Raw genomic sequence first — 18,624 nt, forward strand, 5'->3', positions numbered from 1 at the left:
TGTTTTGCGTAAGTTTGTTTTGAGACAGGGTCTCACTATGTAGTTCTGTCCGTCCTCTGCCTCCCAAGCACTGGCGGGTGCCACTGTGCCTGGCTGAGGTTCTTCTTTTGTTTTTTTGTTTTTTGAGACAGGGTTTCTCTGTGTAGCCTTGGTTGTTCAGGAACTCCCTTTGTAGATCAGATTGGCTTCAAACTTCAAGCTCTCCCCAGTGGCGGCATTAAAGGTGTGTGCTACCATACCCGGCCCTGCTAAGATTCTTGTACAAATTATTTCATAATGGTAGTGGCCAGTCCTGAAGACAGCCTGACCATTTTGTGTATGGGCCTTCATTAACACACTAACACGCTAACAGGTTGACCTCAGAGCCTGGCTACAGTCTGGAGATGAGTTTGTCCAGGTGGGGAAATTAGTGGCATGAGTTGCTAATTACATGTTCAGAAGGGCTAATCTCCCCCTTTCCTCAGACACTTTTTGAGAGGATTCCGGCCTGGGTATTTGTCTCCTCAAGTAAATAGTGATATTTCCTCACCAAGGAAATATTAAAACCCAACTTAATACAGGTAAAAAGCCCTTACCACAATTAACTAGTCAGACCCTTCCCCAGCAAACCATACTGGTTTGTGTTATACTTTAAGTGTTTTCCACAGATTGGCCTCATTTGATTGCCACCAGGTTCATTTTCTTTGTTTTGTAGATGAGGCAGTGAGGCTAGGAGAACTCAAATACTTTTATAAGTCCCTGTAGCTAGGGACTGGAAAGATGGCTCAGCAGATAAGAGCTCTTGTTGATCTACAGAGGACTCAGGTTCAATTCCTGGCACCCACATGGTTCTCAACCATCTGTGACTTCAGCTCCTGGAGATGCATTGCCCTTTTCTGAACTCTGCAGGCACTAAACATGCATGTGGTACATACATATACATGCAGGCAAAATGCTCACACATAAAAGAAACATGAACAAATCCTTGCAAAGCTTTTTGAAAGACCATACAGCCAGCACGAGCCCTAAACCTCAGCTGTCCAACGCAATACACTTAACTGAAGGTCTTGAAATCATATTGTCTTTAGACTTACAAGTGTGTAACCACATCATTGGTGCATCATGGATTTAATGACCTGTCTCTACACCCAGGCCTGAATCCTCTCAGAATGGGACTGAGGAAGAGGGGAAATTAGCCCCTTTGGCTACGTAATTAGCAACTCGTGTCACTAATGAGATAGCAGGGAGCAATGCTTTAAACAGATCAAGGCTGTGTCTAGTTGCTTCATCATGTAAAGGTACTGATTTCCCTGGTCCTGTTTTAGAAAGGGCAAATGCTGCCTTGTCTAATCTCGCACCATTGCCTCTGAGCTGAGTTGCACAGCTTGCTCGGAACGATGGAAGCCCTTTTAAAAGCTGTTCTGCTTTCTTCAGGCCCAGTTTACTTCATTCTAAGCAGAGAGCAACACATGTTTGCCTCACAGTTGCCTCCGACAGACAGGTCTATGGTGTTTTTACTTTATCATTAACAAGGTAAACTTTGAGCTTCAGTGGAGGGTAAAGGAAGAGGCCTGGAGCCCAGGAGACACACTCCAGCTGCTCGCTGTGGGGTTCATTTTCACTCTTGAACTGTGGGTGTCATGCGACGTGACTTTCTGTACTCACTAGGTAACTGTGAGATTCAGATTGATAAATATATGAAAAATTCACAGATATAAAGTATGATATAAAGATAGGAATCACATAAGCTGAAAGTCCCAATGTTCTAATTTTATAAAGAAGCCAGGATTTAAATTAGCTTTCTTATCATCACTTTTGCCACTTTTCTGTGTTTATCCCATTGATGACCAGGCCAACACTGTCTTCCGCCCATCAAAGACATTCCACAAACGATAAACTTGCAGAAATCACTTCTGCTCCAGCCCTACCCAGTCCAGTTAGACTGAGTAACTAAAAATGCAGAATTTGATAAATAAATACTAGGGACTTGTCATCTCTTCTGTAACCTGTGGAGACAGATGGCGAATGGCCATCAGGAAGGGCTTGTGAAAGAGAATTCAGAAGGAGAAAGGTGATCTTGATGCCAAAACAAAGTTTCAAGACAGTCTGTGGGCTTGCTTGCTTTTCTTAAGGGAAAACTCTCTTTGGTTTGATCGCAAGGTAAGGGTTTTGCTGTTAAATGAAGTATGTTAGAAAATAACCTCTGAAATGAAAAGCTGAAGTGTCTGTTTCAGAGAATAAAACTAATTAAGTAGCCCAGGCCACACCGGGTAAAGTGGGAAGCATTTCCGTGAGACTTGGCTTAGTAAAGGTAACCTGCATTTGAATCCGGACTTAGGTCTGGATGCTATGCTGCCTGGCCTATGCTGAATTGATAACGCCCGTGTGTTAAAGAATTCTGGTGGTTTCTTTTGCCTCTCTCACAGCTTATAAAAATGCAAGGAGACCCATCTAATGAATATTAATGGAAGCAATGTCTGGATAACTAGGAAGGCCCCTGGATCTTTGGAGTTGAGATGTAGCAGCCGGGGAGGAATTTCTGTGGCTTTATTTAATACAAATTTACAGACTTTTAAAGAATAAACATCATTTAATATTTTAGTATCTGTATTTCCAAGGTAGAGATTTCGATGAAATAAAAAGCTTAATCTCCCCCCCCCCCCCCATAAACACAACACTTTACTCACCAAGGTCTTCATTTTAAGAGACAGGAAACTGTTAGCTAAAAAAGAAATTAACTTAATCCCCCCTCATTAAATTCCAGTCTTTTTTTTGTTACTTAGAGACAAGTTATAATTATACCACAGCCGTACAAAGCGTGTTGTACACTTTGATACACAAAAGAACTCCAGTTGTCAAGGGGGCAGCAAAAGAAAACGAGAACATTGGTAAACACCGATGGGTTTTGGTTTTTCTCCTGTAAACCTTTCCTAGCCCTTGAAACTACCTTTCATTCGGGCGCCTGAACTAAAAAATTCTACACATGTGATTTTGGGAAAAGTCAGTTCCCTGACCAGATAACAATTTCCCAAGGAAGGTGATAAGCGCAGCCCAGTAGGTGGACAATGCCTGAACCTCCCTGCATCCGGTTCTACAGTGGAGGAGGGGGAGGGGGAGGAGGAGGGAGGGCACTTTGCCTTCAAGTTGGTATTTTTTCCATGTAACTTTTAATAAGCACACAGTAAATCTCAGCTGTGTTCTCTCTCACTGCCTCCCACTCTCTTCCTTCTTCCCTCCCTCCCCGACTCCGCCCTCTATCTCCCCCCCCCACCCCCAAGACTCTCATTGTGAAAAGATTTTTTTTAGATTTTAGCTTTCCAGCACGGGGCGGTCATTAGAATGTCGTCTGCTATCCTCTCCCGTTATTCGTCATCTTTATGGGTGTTCTCTACTTTTTCATTGCACCTTTAATGGTGAGCTTGGTCAGGAGAGGTGAGAGGAAACCGTGCAGGCCCTTGGCTCTGAGGTCTGCTTCCCAGCGTCTGCGAGCTGGGCTTCGGTCCATGTCCCCGTAGATTTTAATGTCCCCACAGACTGCTGGCAGCCTGCTTCCAGCTGGGGCAGGCATGATGCAGTGAATTGCTTTTGAATGTTCTTTACTCAAATAGGCAGTAATTACAAGCTTAAAGAGGTTTAGTGGTCCAGTAAACTACATAATCACCCCTGAATTAGCCTGGGCTCATCAGTTGCAGTCCAGCAAGCTCAAGTCTGCTGTTTGTATGCAGCCTTGATCACATAGCAACCTGATCAGCAGGTGTGGAACAGCCAGAGTCCCCCATAAACACAACTGTCTACTGGGGACAATGATCTCTAATGAGATGAGGCTACACCATCACTGTAATTTAAGTGGGAAAATTAGCACTAGAGAATGAGCGCCAGTTCCAGGGGTCTTGAGTCATATTGGGAACAGCACGCATTCTCCATTGCTTTCTCCTCCTCTCTGCCTTTCTCCAGAAACCTGCTTGCCAAATGTACTGTTTTGCCCCTGCACTCTATTCTTTACACAAGGAGGTATGTTTTCTTCCCCCCTGAATATTTAATGCTGGATAGGAGCATCGATACAGGCAATAATGAGAACTCATTCCAGAATAGTCTGGTAGTATTTCATCTTCCTTGGCTTTCCCTTACAATTTCAGAACCCTTTCTCTTTGATTTTTAAACTGGGAAGGTGTTCTTCGAGCTGGTGATTGGGCCGTTTTTAGTGGGCATGCACTCTGAAATAGCAGAGATCAACGAAGACAGTGGGAGAAGTGTTCTTAGTTTATTAGCGTTGATCAAATGACTCAGCCATGAACTTTCTTTTGGAAGGATGGCTCAGTGCACTATGCTGCTGTTTTCTGAGTTTGTTGAAGGCAGCCCTCGGAAGAGGCTTAGTGGAGAGATCTTCCTTTGTCTTCTCTTCTGTCCTCTGCTGCTCTGAGCACTGCTTGGACTGAGAACTTGGATTTTATCGCTTCCCAGGTTTGCAATAAACAAACCCACTACCAACCCAGAGTGAATCTGAGACACTAAGGGGGAAATGATCTAACTATGTGGCTGACTCTTGGGGTCAAATCCAAACATCACTTTTTTATTTTTTTAACAAACAAATTAGATTCTATGCCTGTAAGTGTTATCCACAGAGAAAGATTAGGGAAATAAGAAGTTAAAGTGGTCAAAACTTACAATTTTGGAAGTGATAAAGCTGAGCAAGGAAGATGAGTGCTTGTTGAAATTAAACAGCTGATTTTCTTGACATTTATCTGCAGAAATCTACTAACAAAAGCCAGCTATGCATCCGGCATAGCGGTGCATGTCTTTAATCCCAAAATTTAGGAGACCTGTCCAAAACAAACAAAAACAAACAAACCCACAAAACAAACAAACTTACAGTAAGAAATCTACAACCAAAAGCCAGTTAAGGGATTCAGGGTGTTTCTAACTTCAACAACTCTCATTCATTTGCATGTCAAATACTTACTGGGCACAGAACTTGGCTAGTTGCATTATGAAGGGGATAACATTTGTGTGTTTTTATCAGTGATCTATTCATTTGAAGGGGATTTGAATGTAATTTAACTTACATTTGATTAAGAGCCATGTAAGATACAAAATAATTGGAAACATACATACACACACACACACACCAATTTGTTTCAAAGTTGAGAGTTTAAGGCATATTGGGATGTGGTTGGGTAGATAGCAGGCTTTGATTCTAGGATCTTCAGACAGTCCTTGCATATAACCCGTCATCATTCCTGCATGTGTAAGCCACGCTACACGCACCAACAAAATGATGGATGTAGTGATCTCCACTGAGTTTTGTTTTTTTTTAATCTTATGATAAGATTGACTTTTGGTTCCACTAACAGAACTGATTTATAGAAACAAAAGGTACATATGCATGCTGTATATTAGAATAATAGTGTCTTTTTATATGAGTGGTCCCCGGCATATACACATCTGTGGTTAACTCATTAAGGGTGAGCAGATTGCCCAGTCCGTCACATCAAAGGAAAACAGGGTGGAAGCAAATCTTTCTGACTTGATGCTATCGCCAAGTTTCAAATCCAAGCATCACTATTCCACCTGTGCCAGTGTGAGAGTGATTTATCCTTTCTGCACTTGTTTTCTTATCTAGAAAATGAGTAAAATCACTGTATCTCCCTGTGCAAATACATATATGAAGTGTTTTCAACAATACCCGGGTAACCCTCCCCTTCCAATACATGTTGTACTTACTATTCATTAATTCTGCAATGCTATAGTTAATAATGTCTCTACAGCTGGATGCTCAAGACAGAGTGTGGGCAAAGTTTTGGTGAGAACTGTGATTTCAACTCTCAACCTTGCCCAAAGCCTTGTTTCTGAGAGGACTGGGATGGGGGTGGGGCAGATATTGGAGAGGAAGTGGGATGGGGAGAAACAGTGGCCGTCTCCTCACTGGATCTCACAATGAGTGAATGACTTTCTTCATATGCCCTCGTCATTTATATTTGGGTTATAGAAAGGAATGGGGAGATGGGAAGAAATGTCACCGGGAATGTAACCAAGTGGGAGAAACTCAGGACAGACCTGTGTGTGCACCAGCACTGGATGGGTGGGACTTCTCGGGCGAGTTCCGTGTCCTGGCCAACCTGCAACATTCCTACCTGAAGAGTAGCTAATCGCAGCTTCTGCTCATGGGGGCCATGGGGACTGCACAAGAGAATGAAGTACCAGTTGGAATGGTTCAGTATAAAGTGATGCATGCTTTCTCTTCCTAGTTAGAATGGTTCAGTCTAAAGTGATACATGCTTTCTCTTCCTAGTCCACCCTACCCCCAAGCTCCTCCTATGATCTGTTTGCTTTCCTTCTGTTTCCATGGTTGCCTACTGAGATAATCAACATTCAGGGGTGATAATTAATCATAACCATTCATAACTGTTAGCACTTTTCATTAACGTTAAGACTTTTAGGAAGGTATATAAGTAATTGCTAATTTAGAGTTCTTTATTTTATCTTTTTAAAATGCACCTCCAAGTGCTTTCTGCAACATAGCTACTGAGGAATGGACTGAAAACATTATTATACTGGACTGTAGTGACTGTAGGAAAAAAATAACAGGACAAGAGCTACTGTTATCCCAATCCCATAATGTATGTCTTCGTTCAGTATTTTATCTTACATTTAATTTACATTCAGAAGAAATTAAAAGATCAGTTAAGTAAAACAGGCAGAGCATCTAATATTGGCCTCATAATTGGCCATGAAGCTGTTTTTCCTATGTATTAAAAATACAGTCACAGTGATGCAAGAAATAAAGATTGTGGCGAAATATTAACCAGCGCCCCGCCCCCCACTTCTATCATTCTCAAGTGCTAAGATCAAGGCTATAGATTCTCTTACCCGAATTTGCTACTCACACACCTCCACTACCCACTTCTTACAGCCCTGCTCAAAGGACAAGAAGTGGAGAGAGCTTATCTACTGGGTGACTCAACTAACTTTGAGCAAAAGCTGGCGCCGGACAACAAACAGCACTTTTAGTCGGGACAAGCGGGGGGGGGGGGGGGGGGGGGCGGCACACTTGAGATGTTGACAGAGTATTAAGAAAACAGATCAAAATTTACGACGTCACTGACGATGCTCCGGATATTTTTTTTGGCTTCTGAGCCAGCGCCTTTACTGCTCCTTTTGCTTTGGAGTCCAGTCTGTGTGTGGATGCAGGACTCAACTGCTATGCATTCAGCCCAGCCTCCTCGGGCTGCAGGGGCGCTGCTTTTGTAATGTAAATGCCAGGCACAAAGTGTCTCTTTGATAATGTGCAGTCAGAAGACAAAAAAAGCATTCACTGAAACAGTAAAACTAATTCATAAAGCCGAAAGACAATAGGGAAGCATTATGGATTTTTTTTTTAAGGGAAAAAAGTATCCTAGATCAATGTAATTGTCACAGTGTAAGCTATTCATAGTCAGTGCATAAGGGGAAAATGACTGCAGTTTTATTTAAAGTGAGAGAAATTCTTATAGGCAAAAAATTAGGTTAACCAGATATAGTTCTATTTGGCTACAAAATTTATGCTCACCTTCTTCGATCTCAAACACATAGCTGGTTATTTTAATTTAGACCCCCTAGTTCCTTCGCAGCAAAAAGGGAAAACTCAGAAGTTTGAACAGAATGCAGAGGCTTAATGGTTAAAAGCCATATGGTAGTTCCCCCCTGTTCTTAAAAGGGAGTATCTCTCTATCACATACCAGAGTTTAGCTCAAGGTCAACTTATATTAATGCATTAAACTTAGCTGTGGAGGAGGCACAAGGCTGGAGGAAAAAGGATAAAAGAAGTTCTGAAATTGTTCTTGCAACATATTCAGCCCGGCCACAGAACATTGCCTTGATAAGGCTGATATTGGACAGTTGCCATAATTCCTCGGGTTAGATCGGCCCCTCTAGTGCCCATTCCCATACCTTTTAAAGCACAGCGTGTAACATTTGGCTTGAAAATTGCTTCTACCTCTATTGCTTTGTTAGAGCTGTTTGGCAGTTTCCGTAGAGAGGCAACTTCTGTGTCACAAGAAATTACTAATCTAAGGCTTGAGAAGGGGCAGTGGAGCCTTCTATTATCTCATGGGAGAGCTCTCTGGACAGGATTATTTTCAAATCTTCGGCCGCCATTACAATGTGCTGTTTGAGTGGGCAAGGAGGCGAGGGAGGGGACGTTATTGAAACTTGGTCACCAGGGCAAATAAGATAAAGTTCATCACTGTCTTGGCATCCATGTTTGCAGCCCGGGGTGGACGTTTGGATGAAAGGAGCCCATTTGGTCCAGGATGTCGTTACGATATAAGGCTGGACGTTTTCCATCTGTGTGGACTGTGGAATGTCTGTCTCTTCCCATTGAGGCTCCACAGAAAAGGCTGCTTGATTGTTTAAATAAATAAATTCCCTTCCAAGGTATTGTAAACTCGTAAATACCAGATAACCGCCATCACTATGGGAGGTTCTCCCATGCCAACCTCAATACATAAAAGTAGAATTGTGCTGAGATAAATTTTCTTTAGAGAGTTGCCATTTTCATTCTGTCATCTTCTATTCCTTGTGGCTAGTAAAAATGACAGCCCAGACTAAACTTTAATACAAGCTATTTTTAGACTTTTTTTTGGTCATATATTCTTCATTACAGTTATACAGGACACGTGCATTGGGGGGCATTTTGTGCTTTGATAAAGCTGTAAGACAGTCTCTCTGTATCAGGTCATCATTAGAAGTCATTCTGTGTATCTAGAAACACATGAAGAGTGGCAAATGGCTTGGAAGTCAGGCTGCTGATTATGGAAATGATGATGGTCATTTTGTGAGTTTTTTTTCCCCATTGCTGGGGTTCCATTCTTCTCAAGTGACCGATTTCCCCTTTGAGTCCAGCATCTCTGCTCTCCCCAGTGAAAATAGACTGGGGTGTGTGTGTGTGTGTGTGTGTGTGTGTGTGTGTGTGTGTGTGCAGGCTGAATGCAGGAAGGGAGGGTCAGATTTGCCCGTACATAATCACTGTTTTATGGCTTTCACTCAGTCCTGAGGTGTTAATGCAGATCAAATGAGAAGCACTCCAGACAGAACCCTTGCAGCTACCACACCGCCTCGCTTTCCCTTTGCAATCGTTAATTCTTAGTGTAGGATCTAGAGGTAATTTCGTTTGCTCTCTTAATGCTTTGCAGGTCTCCCAGTGGCCCTTGCATATCCTTTCTCAAATTCCCATCTTGATCAATTGTTTGCAAATAATTAAGCTTTTAAGAGATAATGGTGCAAGGCTAATGTACACAGCGAAAGCAAGGTGTCCCCCACTGTCTGTTGGACGGTGGTCAAATTTACTTTGATATCCCAGAGTGATTAAGTTGATTGGTATATCAGGCCAGTGCAATAAGTCTTTCCTTCACAAGAACCCACTGATCTTTCGTCAACCAGTGTCCTTGTCATTTAGATGCAATAAAGGATAGGTGCTAAGGGAAATGCCAAAAAGAAACATGGGTCTTTCGTTGTGATGGTTTGGAATGGATTTTCCCCTTTCTCCCTAAACTGGCACCTTTCCGGGATCCTTGATCTCTTGCAGAATGGCATCTGCCTTTGCCTATTGAAAGTCACCTCCCACGTGTGAGCTCAGCAAGTCTGAGTGGTTTCACGGTAGTCTCGCCTGTGGCACATGGGTGTTGTTTGTTTGTTTGTTGTTTTGGTCAGGCCATTTTTTTATGTCTACGAAGACATAACTCATACTATCTACAAACAGCCTAAGTAATCAAGATTCGGAGGATTTGAGATATTTAAACTACTGAGGTTTATATTTAGAAGCCTACTCTTCTGTGAATTTTTGGCTGAGTGGGTATGAGCTACACGAAGTCATAGTTTTCATGTGGTTTTGGCAATTACAGATTAATGTAAAAAGAAAAAAAGAAAGCAAGAGTTTGTGGGACACCAGGGCCAAGAACCATGAAGAGAAAGAAAAACATATGGCTTCTCTACCATAGACAAGGAATTTTCTGGTATCCCAGTGTATACAGGGTCCTGGATGCCATTCCCTAGAATATTGAACTTAATCAATATACATATATATATATACATACATACATATACTATGCCTTATGCTTGTCATACATATCTCTTATTAATAATGTCCAAATTATTGTGACAGTTAACTTTATCCAGGCTCATTCATATCTACATAAAAAATACATCCCAAAGAGCTGGAAATTGCTTAATGGAGACAGAGTGCTGGGTCTCTATAGCTTGGGGCGGCCTAGCAATTATGCTGCATGAAATTAGACACAGTTTGTTCCAATTACTTAAAATCAGATCACATGAAAAGTGACAGAGGAGAAGGAAAAAAAAACCCCAGACCTTTCTCATTTTGTGATATTTAAATTATGAAATCAGAAACTCCATGATGTGAAGAAACAACTGATGTTGACTGTGGAATTTGGAGGGCTGCCTTGCAGCTCTGTGGAGCTGTAATGATTCAGGTAATTTTAATGATCCAAGGAGAATTTTTCTGACACCATTTGCATAAATAAAATGTGGATTCCATTTGTCTTATAAGAATGTATGTAAAGCTTGCTCACAAACAAGCATGCAAAAATACTCTTGAAAAACACAGGACAAGGAAATTGCTGTGACAATTCTCAATTTTCAAAGTAGCTAAAGATGAATGGCACAAATACTAATTTTTCCATCTAGTTCTGGTCCTGGCATTAAGACAGCCAACAAGACAAGGCAAAAGATGCTGTAACTCAGTTATACTGAAGAGCGAGGGTAGACATAGTTATTAACTCTATTGAAAAATAATTGAAAGACGCTTTCCTAGGACCTTGAAAACTATAAGTAAATAGTATTGCAAAAAATGTTATAGACCAGAATGCCCATTCGTACACACTCATAACTTTATATCCAAATAGTATAAACGACTGGGTATTAAGAATGGAGTATTTGGGGCTGGAGAGATGGCTCAGTGGTTAAGAGCATTGCCTGCTCTTCTAAAGGTCCTGAGTTCAATTCCCGGCAACCACATGGTGGCTCACAACCATCTGTAATGGGATCTTGTGCCCTCTTCTGGCCTGCAGGCATACCCACAGACAGAATATTGTATACATAATAAATAAATAAAATTAAAAAAAAAGAATGGAGTATTTGGGTCCGATTAGATGGTAAGGGCCCCTGATGACATGAGTTCAATCTCTGGGTCACACTGGGTATAAAGAGAGAACCAGTTCTGCAAGTTGTTCTCTGACCTCTACATGCATGTAGTGGCATGCATACGCACACACACACACACACACACACATGCACACGCATGTACACATGTGCATGCGTACACACACAAAAATGAAGGCAATAATTCTTTTATAAAGAAAACTGCTCATTTCAAAATCTAGTTTGTAATTCTTATTGGGATTGGGCACTACCATTTAGAGCTGCTAGCAGGAGAAACCTTTAACTTTAGTGGATCCTAGGACGCAAAGTAACAAAATTGAGGGTTATAAAAGTTGTGCATGTTCAAGGTCTTATAATTAGTAAGTGCAGCATAATTTATATGCTCTAATAGAGTCATTTATATTATATACAATTTTTCAACTAGTATAGACACAGAGCTACTATATATAAAATTCTAATCCAGTGTTCTGTTTGTCAGAAAAGAGATTCATTTGATGAGAATTGCATGGCATTCTTTTATACAATAGGAATTATGTCTTAAACGTAGGGTATTGGGTGGTGTTTAGGTCTGTACTGGTCCTGATACCCGGTTTTATGTTGTGTGTGGTCTTAGCTCATTACGGCTTGAATGCATGAGTCAACACCACTTTTAGGATTGAAGCAAAGACAATGCTGGTGCCGATGCCTCCACTTTCTGGGGGCTTTGAAAGACACTTTATTGTCTATTTTGGTGTTGCTTCTGAATAGATAGTATCTGGGTACGGTACCTCAGTTATACTTACTCTTTTTGCTCACACCACAGTTGCTAATTTCCCATTACATACTTATCTAGACTTTAAGGATGATGAATATTGAAGCAATGAATTTCAAACTGGTACCTTGGTGAGAAGATCCCCCAACAAGGAAACACAGACTTAGAAAAAGGGTTTCAGAGAATGATGCTTGCTATCAGGGAGTGAGGGAAAGGTTGGTGTGAGATGAGCTGTGTACGGGTGGTGTGGTGGTGTGTGATTGTGTCTGTGTGTGCATGTCATCTGTCTGTGTGTGTGTCTGTGTGCATGTGAGTACCTGACCTTGGTCTGAACCCTGACAGTGACACCGAGAAGTGTATGGGGCGGGGGGGGGGGGGGGACCTCGGAATGTTGAAAAAGCAGAAATGAGAACAGTGTGACTGAGGTGAGAAGTCAATGGCTCTGAAAGGGCGGGGCTGGTGGCTGGCTCTGCAAGTTATGTAAGCAGTGCGAAAGGGATTTGAAGACAGGCTCTGGAAGAGAAGGAGAAACTATCGCTATTGGCTGTCCTTTCTCCTGGCTGACTCTCTCACCTGCAAAATAAGAGGATGGTGGTTCCATTCGTGTTACTTGGAGGGATCTAATGGGATTAATTACCGTCCTATCTGAAATATACCTGAAGCTCTTTAGAGAAAGGCACTATATTCCGCGAGAGCCAAGCCTTATTCTAATTGTGTATTTATTGATTAAGTGGCAATCAAAGACAATGCTTATGGGAAAAATCACTATCTCCCCACTCTCCACAAGCATACCCCACGTGGATAGACCTAGGACATATTTAAAGTTACATGTAAAAGCATTGATGTGGTCATTAACGATTTCTTAAGCATCTGACCAGACATTATTAATGAGATTAAAAGCTATGTTAATCGTCATCCAATAGACCAGAATTTAGTTCCCATGGCACACGCAGTTCAATTGAGTCTTGAGGGGACCTTCCCTCATTCCTAATGGGACTAAGCACAGAGGACTGGCTGTCAGGCCAACTTCAGCTGGGGAGGATTTATAGGGCAGCAACCTTTCAAGTTAGCCAATGTCTTCACAGGTGGAAACCACACCCACAGCGCTCTCTTGCACTTTAGAAACATGTTTCAACTTAGATGCACTTGACCACTGAGCAGAAAATGTTTCCACAAACAAATTTCAGTAGACTTCCAAACTCATCTCATTATTTAATTATGCGATTGATACCCTTTGTATTCTCTTCCTCATGGCGAACAGAACTGGGCTAGTTCTCAGGAGGTGACATACAGCCTTTGACTTTTTATTGTCCTTTACACAGAATCCTAGCTTAAGTTGACTTTTAGATGTGGAAACAAGCTGTATTATCTGCTTTTCTTACCACTGGGACCACAAAACAAAAGAAAAATGGAAAAAAAGAAAGAAAGAAAAACAGCAACAACATTAACAAAGCATGCCAAAAGCAAATCATGGAAAGGGATTGTCCTGGCTCAGGTTTTGAGGGACTCAGTCCATCATGGAGAGACAGGAAGATGCCTAAAGGAAGGCACAGCAGGGAATCCCAGGACTCCACAGGCTTCCACAACTCCAGAGGCAAGAAGCAGAGGCAGTCATGTGCTTACACTCAGCGACTTTCTCTTTCCCCCTTTTGCTTGGTGTAGGACCCTAGCCCACAGAACTGTGAGGTCCACATTCAAGACTGGGTTTCCCTGAGCTAATCCTCTCTGGAAACACCCTCACCCATGCAGAGGTGTGCCACATAAATGATCCCGAAGCTTGTCAAACTGACAGTGAAGATGACACCCGTTTTGGTTGAGTGTTGCTTGCTGGTGCTTTGCTCAAAAGTTGAAACAAGAGTGGCCTAAATGAAGTATAGCTAGCTTTGTTTAAATATTTTAATCCAGCACTATGCAGGAGGGAGAGCATTACACTTAAATACTGGGCACCTCAGCTGAGAGTATATTAAGTCAGATGGGTATTTTTGAAGATACACACACACACACACACACACACACACACACACACACACACGGAGAAAGAGAAAGAAAGAGAGAACTCACCGATAACAGTCCAATAAAACACAGTGAAGATCACCCTAAACTTTCTAGCCTTGCAACAAATAAACTTGTTAAAGGGTAAACTTAGTATCAAGGTTCTGCAAGTATCCTAAATAGATATTTCTACACTTCACTAATCTTTGTAATTGGCTTGTCTCTTGCTGCCATTAATTAGATGATGAAGTATTCCATTAATAGGAGTGACACACCTCAGCATTTTTACCTTTAATTATAGACTTCACTAGACACTCAGGTTATTGACCAAATGGGATAAACATTGCCTGCTGTCCACATAACCCTCTTTTTTTTTTTTTATTTCTTTCAGCACCCTTACCCTTCTGAAGAACAGAAAAAGCAGTTGGCACAAGACACAGGACTCACCATCCTTCAAGTGAACAATTGGTGAGTAATTTGGCTGGCGTTTCTTCGCAGCCTGTTCCCCCCTCTGGCAACCCGCAGTCAATGGATTGCATGCAGAAGCCACACCCAGTAGCTGCTGCTCTCCCTGGTGACTTGCTGATCCAAAGGTGGAAACCGACCTGACCGCTGTGGGAAGGCTTCCTAACGTGGGACATGGAGTGTGTTGCCTTCCACCTCCTCAATGAGTCAACAGGTTTCATGCACAGGATGAATGTGTTCTGGGGACCACTCCCTCTAACTCTGAAATCATATCACGTTCTTTAGCTTTTTCTCTTTAGGATAACTGATAGAGTTGGTATCCTATTACTTTCTATGAAAGAAGAAAAATCTACCCTTGCTCCATAGCTGTTTTAAATTCTCTGAGGAACTAATTTACTAAATAAGTGTTCATTAAAGTTATCTGTTAGAAGACAGCCTCCGGGTTCTCTTCACACTCAGACGCTGGAGGGGGAGAAAAGTTGTTTTCTTCTAAGAAGGACTTTACAACCAGATGTAGCGGAGGGCTGTTCAATGCTTTTTCTAAGTAAAATGTCGATTCTTGATCCGGTGTAAAGCTGAGGTTCTGCCCTGAGTACTGGCCAATAATATTCTAAGTGTCCAGCAACATGGCACCGAGGGTCTGAGAAAGCGTGGTTTATGCCATTTGTGACTGTGCAGAAGCCATGTTCAGATCATCATCCAGGCCTACTGTCGTATTTGAAGGGTATTGAAACCTGAGCTCCTCTAAAACCAAGAATATCCAATTAATCATCTTAATATTTTCAGATCAGTGGAGAAATCTTATCTTCTTTGAGGTAAAATCCAGAAAAGTCTCCAAGTCAGGCTGGAGAAAGGAGAAAACTGAGAATGACAGTTTGTAGGCATAAGTATTTCTTTCTCTGTTCAATAGGTGTCAAAGATTAATATTGCAGACTCTCTGATTACATAGCTTAATCCATTTTGGTGAATAAATTTGTTCTTGATGTCCATTGTACTGACATTAACAGACCCTTCACTGTTAGAGAGTGAGCCCTGAGCCTCTGGGAGATGTCTCTGATATATTAAACCCCATTACAGAAAATGTAATTTCTGTCAATATAATCCCATGTATTCTCCAACTTAGTGTTTTAGAGATAACAAGCTACTTATGCTATATTTGCCTTTGGAGGATTAATTTACAAAGTGCACTATCTGCAGGACACAGACAGACTCGCATGAGCTTCGCTTGTCAGGGTTATCAATTTCTATGACCTTACCACAGCCTTTGGAGATCAATTTTTTGCAGCCCTCTTAGTGGCTAGGGAACCCACAGAAGTCTTACTGTATCTCAATGTGTTAAGTTCTGCGGCTTTGGAGGCTTTGCTGTTTGCCTGTTTTCATCTGCTATTGCCTTGAAATCTTCAAAACTATCAACATTGCCCATTTGAAGCTGGTTTTTCAGAGGTACTAAGTGATCCCATAAGGGAGACAGTGAGATTTTTGTGTGCACCTACAATCATCTTTTTAGGCTTAAAGCGATGGGGAGACAGTCATAATGCACTGGAAGTTGCTGAAGTGTGGCATCTCCTTGAGAAATATTCTTTGGCGAAGGTAAAGGAGTGGCAGGCTGAGCTCAAGTTCAGGAGCGCGAAGGAGCGGGCTGGCTATCGTACCTGCCATCTCTCCTCATCCTCAATGTTGCTAACAAACTCTTCGTAAACATAGTTACCAAGATGAGTTCAACACGCTCTCGAGTGTAAAGCCCATCTGATGGGACATTTCCTGTGAATGCAGGGGCACCAGGGCTCTCCTGTGGTGCCAGGAGATGTCCCTGGATTCTCCACACAAGGTCTCCCAGAGACCGGTAGGTCTTCATCAGCCATTGGGCACAGCCTTATGCCTTCACCTTGGTCATTAGAGGAGCAAAAAGCAAGACCAGGAATTAGAAGGCTATGAAGCAGTTCTCAAGTTACGTGCAGACTTAAGGCTGAAGCTCAATTTTGCAGATAGGGAACTTCCAAATCACTTTTACTTTTTGATATGGGACAGAGTGTATGGCGCTCTCCTTTTTCCTTGTCCTTCCTGAGTGTAGAGATGGCTCTTCCCTGCACCTCGATTGCTTCTCACTTGTCAATTGCTCTGGCCTTGTTAACAGTTTCCTGGAGAGATGGTCTCTAAAGTAATCTAAAATATCCGAGATGGGTAGTTTTCTTGAAGTGCGGTGAGAAACGGCACTTGCTTGTCTTATTCAAGTTTCAGAATGGTTTCCAAACCTTCTCTTTTTAAGAAGCTGGGCATAGACAGGTGTAGCGGTGCACTCCTTTAATCCCAAAACTCAGGAGGCAGAGGAAGGAAGATCTCTGAGTCTGAGGCTAACCTGGCCTACAGAGTGAGTTCTGGGACAGCCAGGGCTACACAGAGAAACCTTGTCTCGAAAATCCAAACCAAACTAAAGAAAGAAACAAAACAAACATACCAAAAAAAGGTTGGGAACATATGTGTGTGTATGTGTATACATATACATGTATATATATACATATATATATGTATATATACATATCTTTAGACTTTAGGTAGAAAATAGCATGCAAATAATGATAGTACCTTTTAAAACCTAAAAGTGCCAAAGACTCTTAAACCATGGCCTGTTTGATGACTGAAAGGCAGAGAAAGTAGAGTGTGTTTTCCTTTTACTTTCCTGTAATAAAAACGCACGGAGCTTTTTGAACGCCTGAACATAAACGCTTTCATTACATAAAACAACAGCCCATGAAGTTACTTTCATCTAGAACTCCTAATATTTTTTTTTAAAAAGAAAAAGACCATTAATGTCTTAAGACTTCCTCTTCACTTCATTTAGTTTCAACTTAGAAAAAAAATTCTGTCCCTCTTCTTGGATTTCTTAAAACTTGTTAACACACATGTAAATTTTTGTATATGCTATGAGTCACGGCTAAAGATGTTTCATGGAACGCTGAAGGGCAGGTTGGGTGTAGATCAGTCATAATTATTGGCAGCAACATCGAAATGCACAATATGTTAAGTAAAAGCTATAAACTCATCTCTGGTTGCTAGCTTGTCAGAGGAACCTTAGCTGGTGCGGCTATAGAGAGGCGCCACCTAGAAAATGAGACAGAGACTTTGGGGCACTGTTCCTTCCCAGCATCACGAAACCCATTTTAAATTTTTTCGTTGACATAAAGGATATATTACACGTTAGGTGGCTGAGACTAAAATAGACAGGGCAACGGGGAAGTGGAAGAACCACACTGTTAAACAATGAGGCAGATTGGATGAAGAGAAAACAGAGATAAAAATGTCATTGCAAATACTCATTCTCCTGGTCAGGATGAAAATAAGAGAGAAGGAATCTTAATACGACTGGCGCTAGGGCCCTAGGATGGAGTGGGATATCCTTCACGCGAGAGACTGTAGACTAAGTCTATGCCAACGTATTTTGTTGAGATCTGAATCAATTATTCAAATAATCCAGAATATTAAAAATATTTTCCATACATGATTTGATGTAAGGAGGTGCTGCCTGACTTTTCCAGGTCAAGTGCTGTGACTGACTGCCTAGATACTTCCACGCTGTGAGAAGTTTAGATCTCAAAGGTGTGAGATTCAGCCTGCACTCTATGCTTGTGTCTCCTTCCTCTTCCATCCTCCATTGTTTAATCGCATTGAGAAATGGTAAAATCAGCATTTGGAAACTTTCCATCTCTGTTTATTGTTTTCAGTGTTGTGATAAACACTTCTGAGAATTCTGAAGCAGGCAGAAATATTGTGACTTTTTAGGCAGAGCTTTAAAATGTCATTTCAGAGTCAGGTGGTGGTGGCGCACGTCTTTCATGAGTCAGAGGCAGGTGGATCTCTGTGGCTTCTAGGCTAGCTTGGTCTACAGAGTGAGTTCCAGGACAGCCAGGATTCCCCATCCCTTCCTGCCTCCAAGAAATTACTTCGGTATTCAAGTCTTTTATCAAATATTTTTTACTTATTGTTTGAGAATTTCATAAGTGTATGCTATGTGTTTGTATTTACCCCCAACTCCCTCCCTTCTGGGCAGATGTTTAAAGAAAACCTACACATACATTAACAAACACATACATGAATATACACATATATCCATAGGCTCAAAACCAATATTGCTTCTTTTTTATCTTTAGCAGGCCAGCTTTTATACACTGAAAGTGTGAGTGGAGGATGGTCAAATAAAAACTCATTGATACATTGTCAGGCCATGCTGTGGCAAAACTGATGCTTATGTTGTATTTGCTGGAACTCCCGAACACTCCTTGTCCCAG

General features: G+C 41.7%; 1 protein-coding gene across 3 annotated transcripts in view; it reads left to right on the forward strand.

Annotated features, from left to right (window-relative positions):
* Meis1 (Meis homeobox 1) overlaps window positions 1–18,624 on the forward strand; it is a 141,827-nt gene that overhangs the window by 100,836 nt on the left and 22,367 nt on the right. For all 3 annotated transcript variants that reach the window (XM_041669709.1, XM_041669707.1, XM_041669708.1), the window contains exon 9: window positions 14,268–14,344. In XM_041669709.1, coding sequence (XP_041525643.1) covers window positions 14,268–14,344 — 77 coding nt within the window. The remainder of the gene's footprint in view (window positions 1–14,267; window positions 14,345–18,624) is intronic.

The sequence above is a fragment of the Microtus oregoni genome, unplaced genomic scaffold (assembly GCF_018167655.1).
Source record: "Microtus oregoni isolate MIOR12 unplaced genomic scaffold, Mior012 000019F_ref0000042, whole genome shotgun sequence".
Classification (NCBI taxonomy): Eukaryota; Metazoa; Chordata; class Mammalia; order Rodentia; family Cricetidae; genus Microtus; species Microtus oregoni.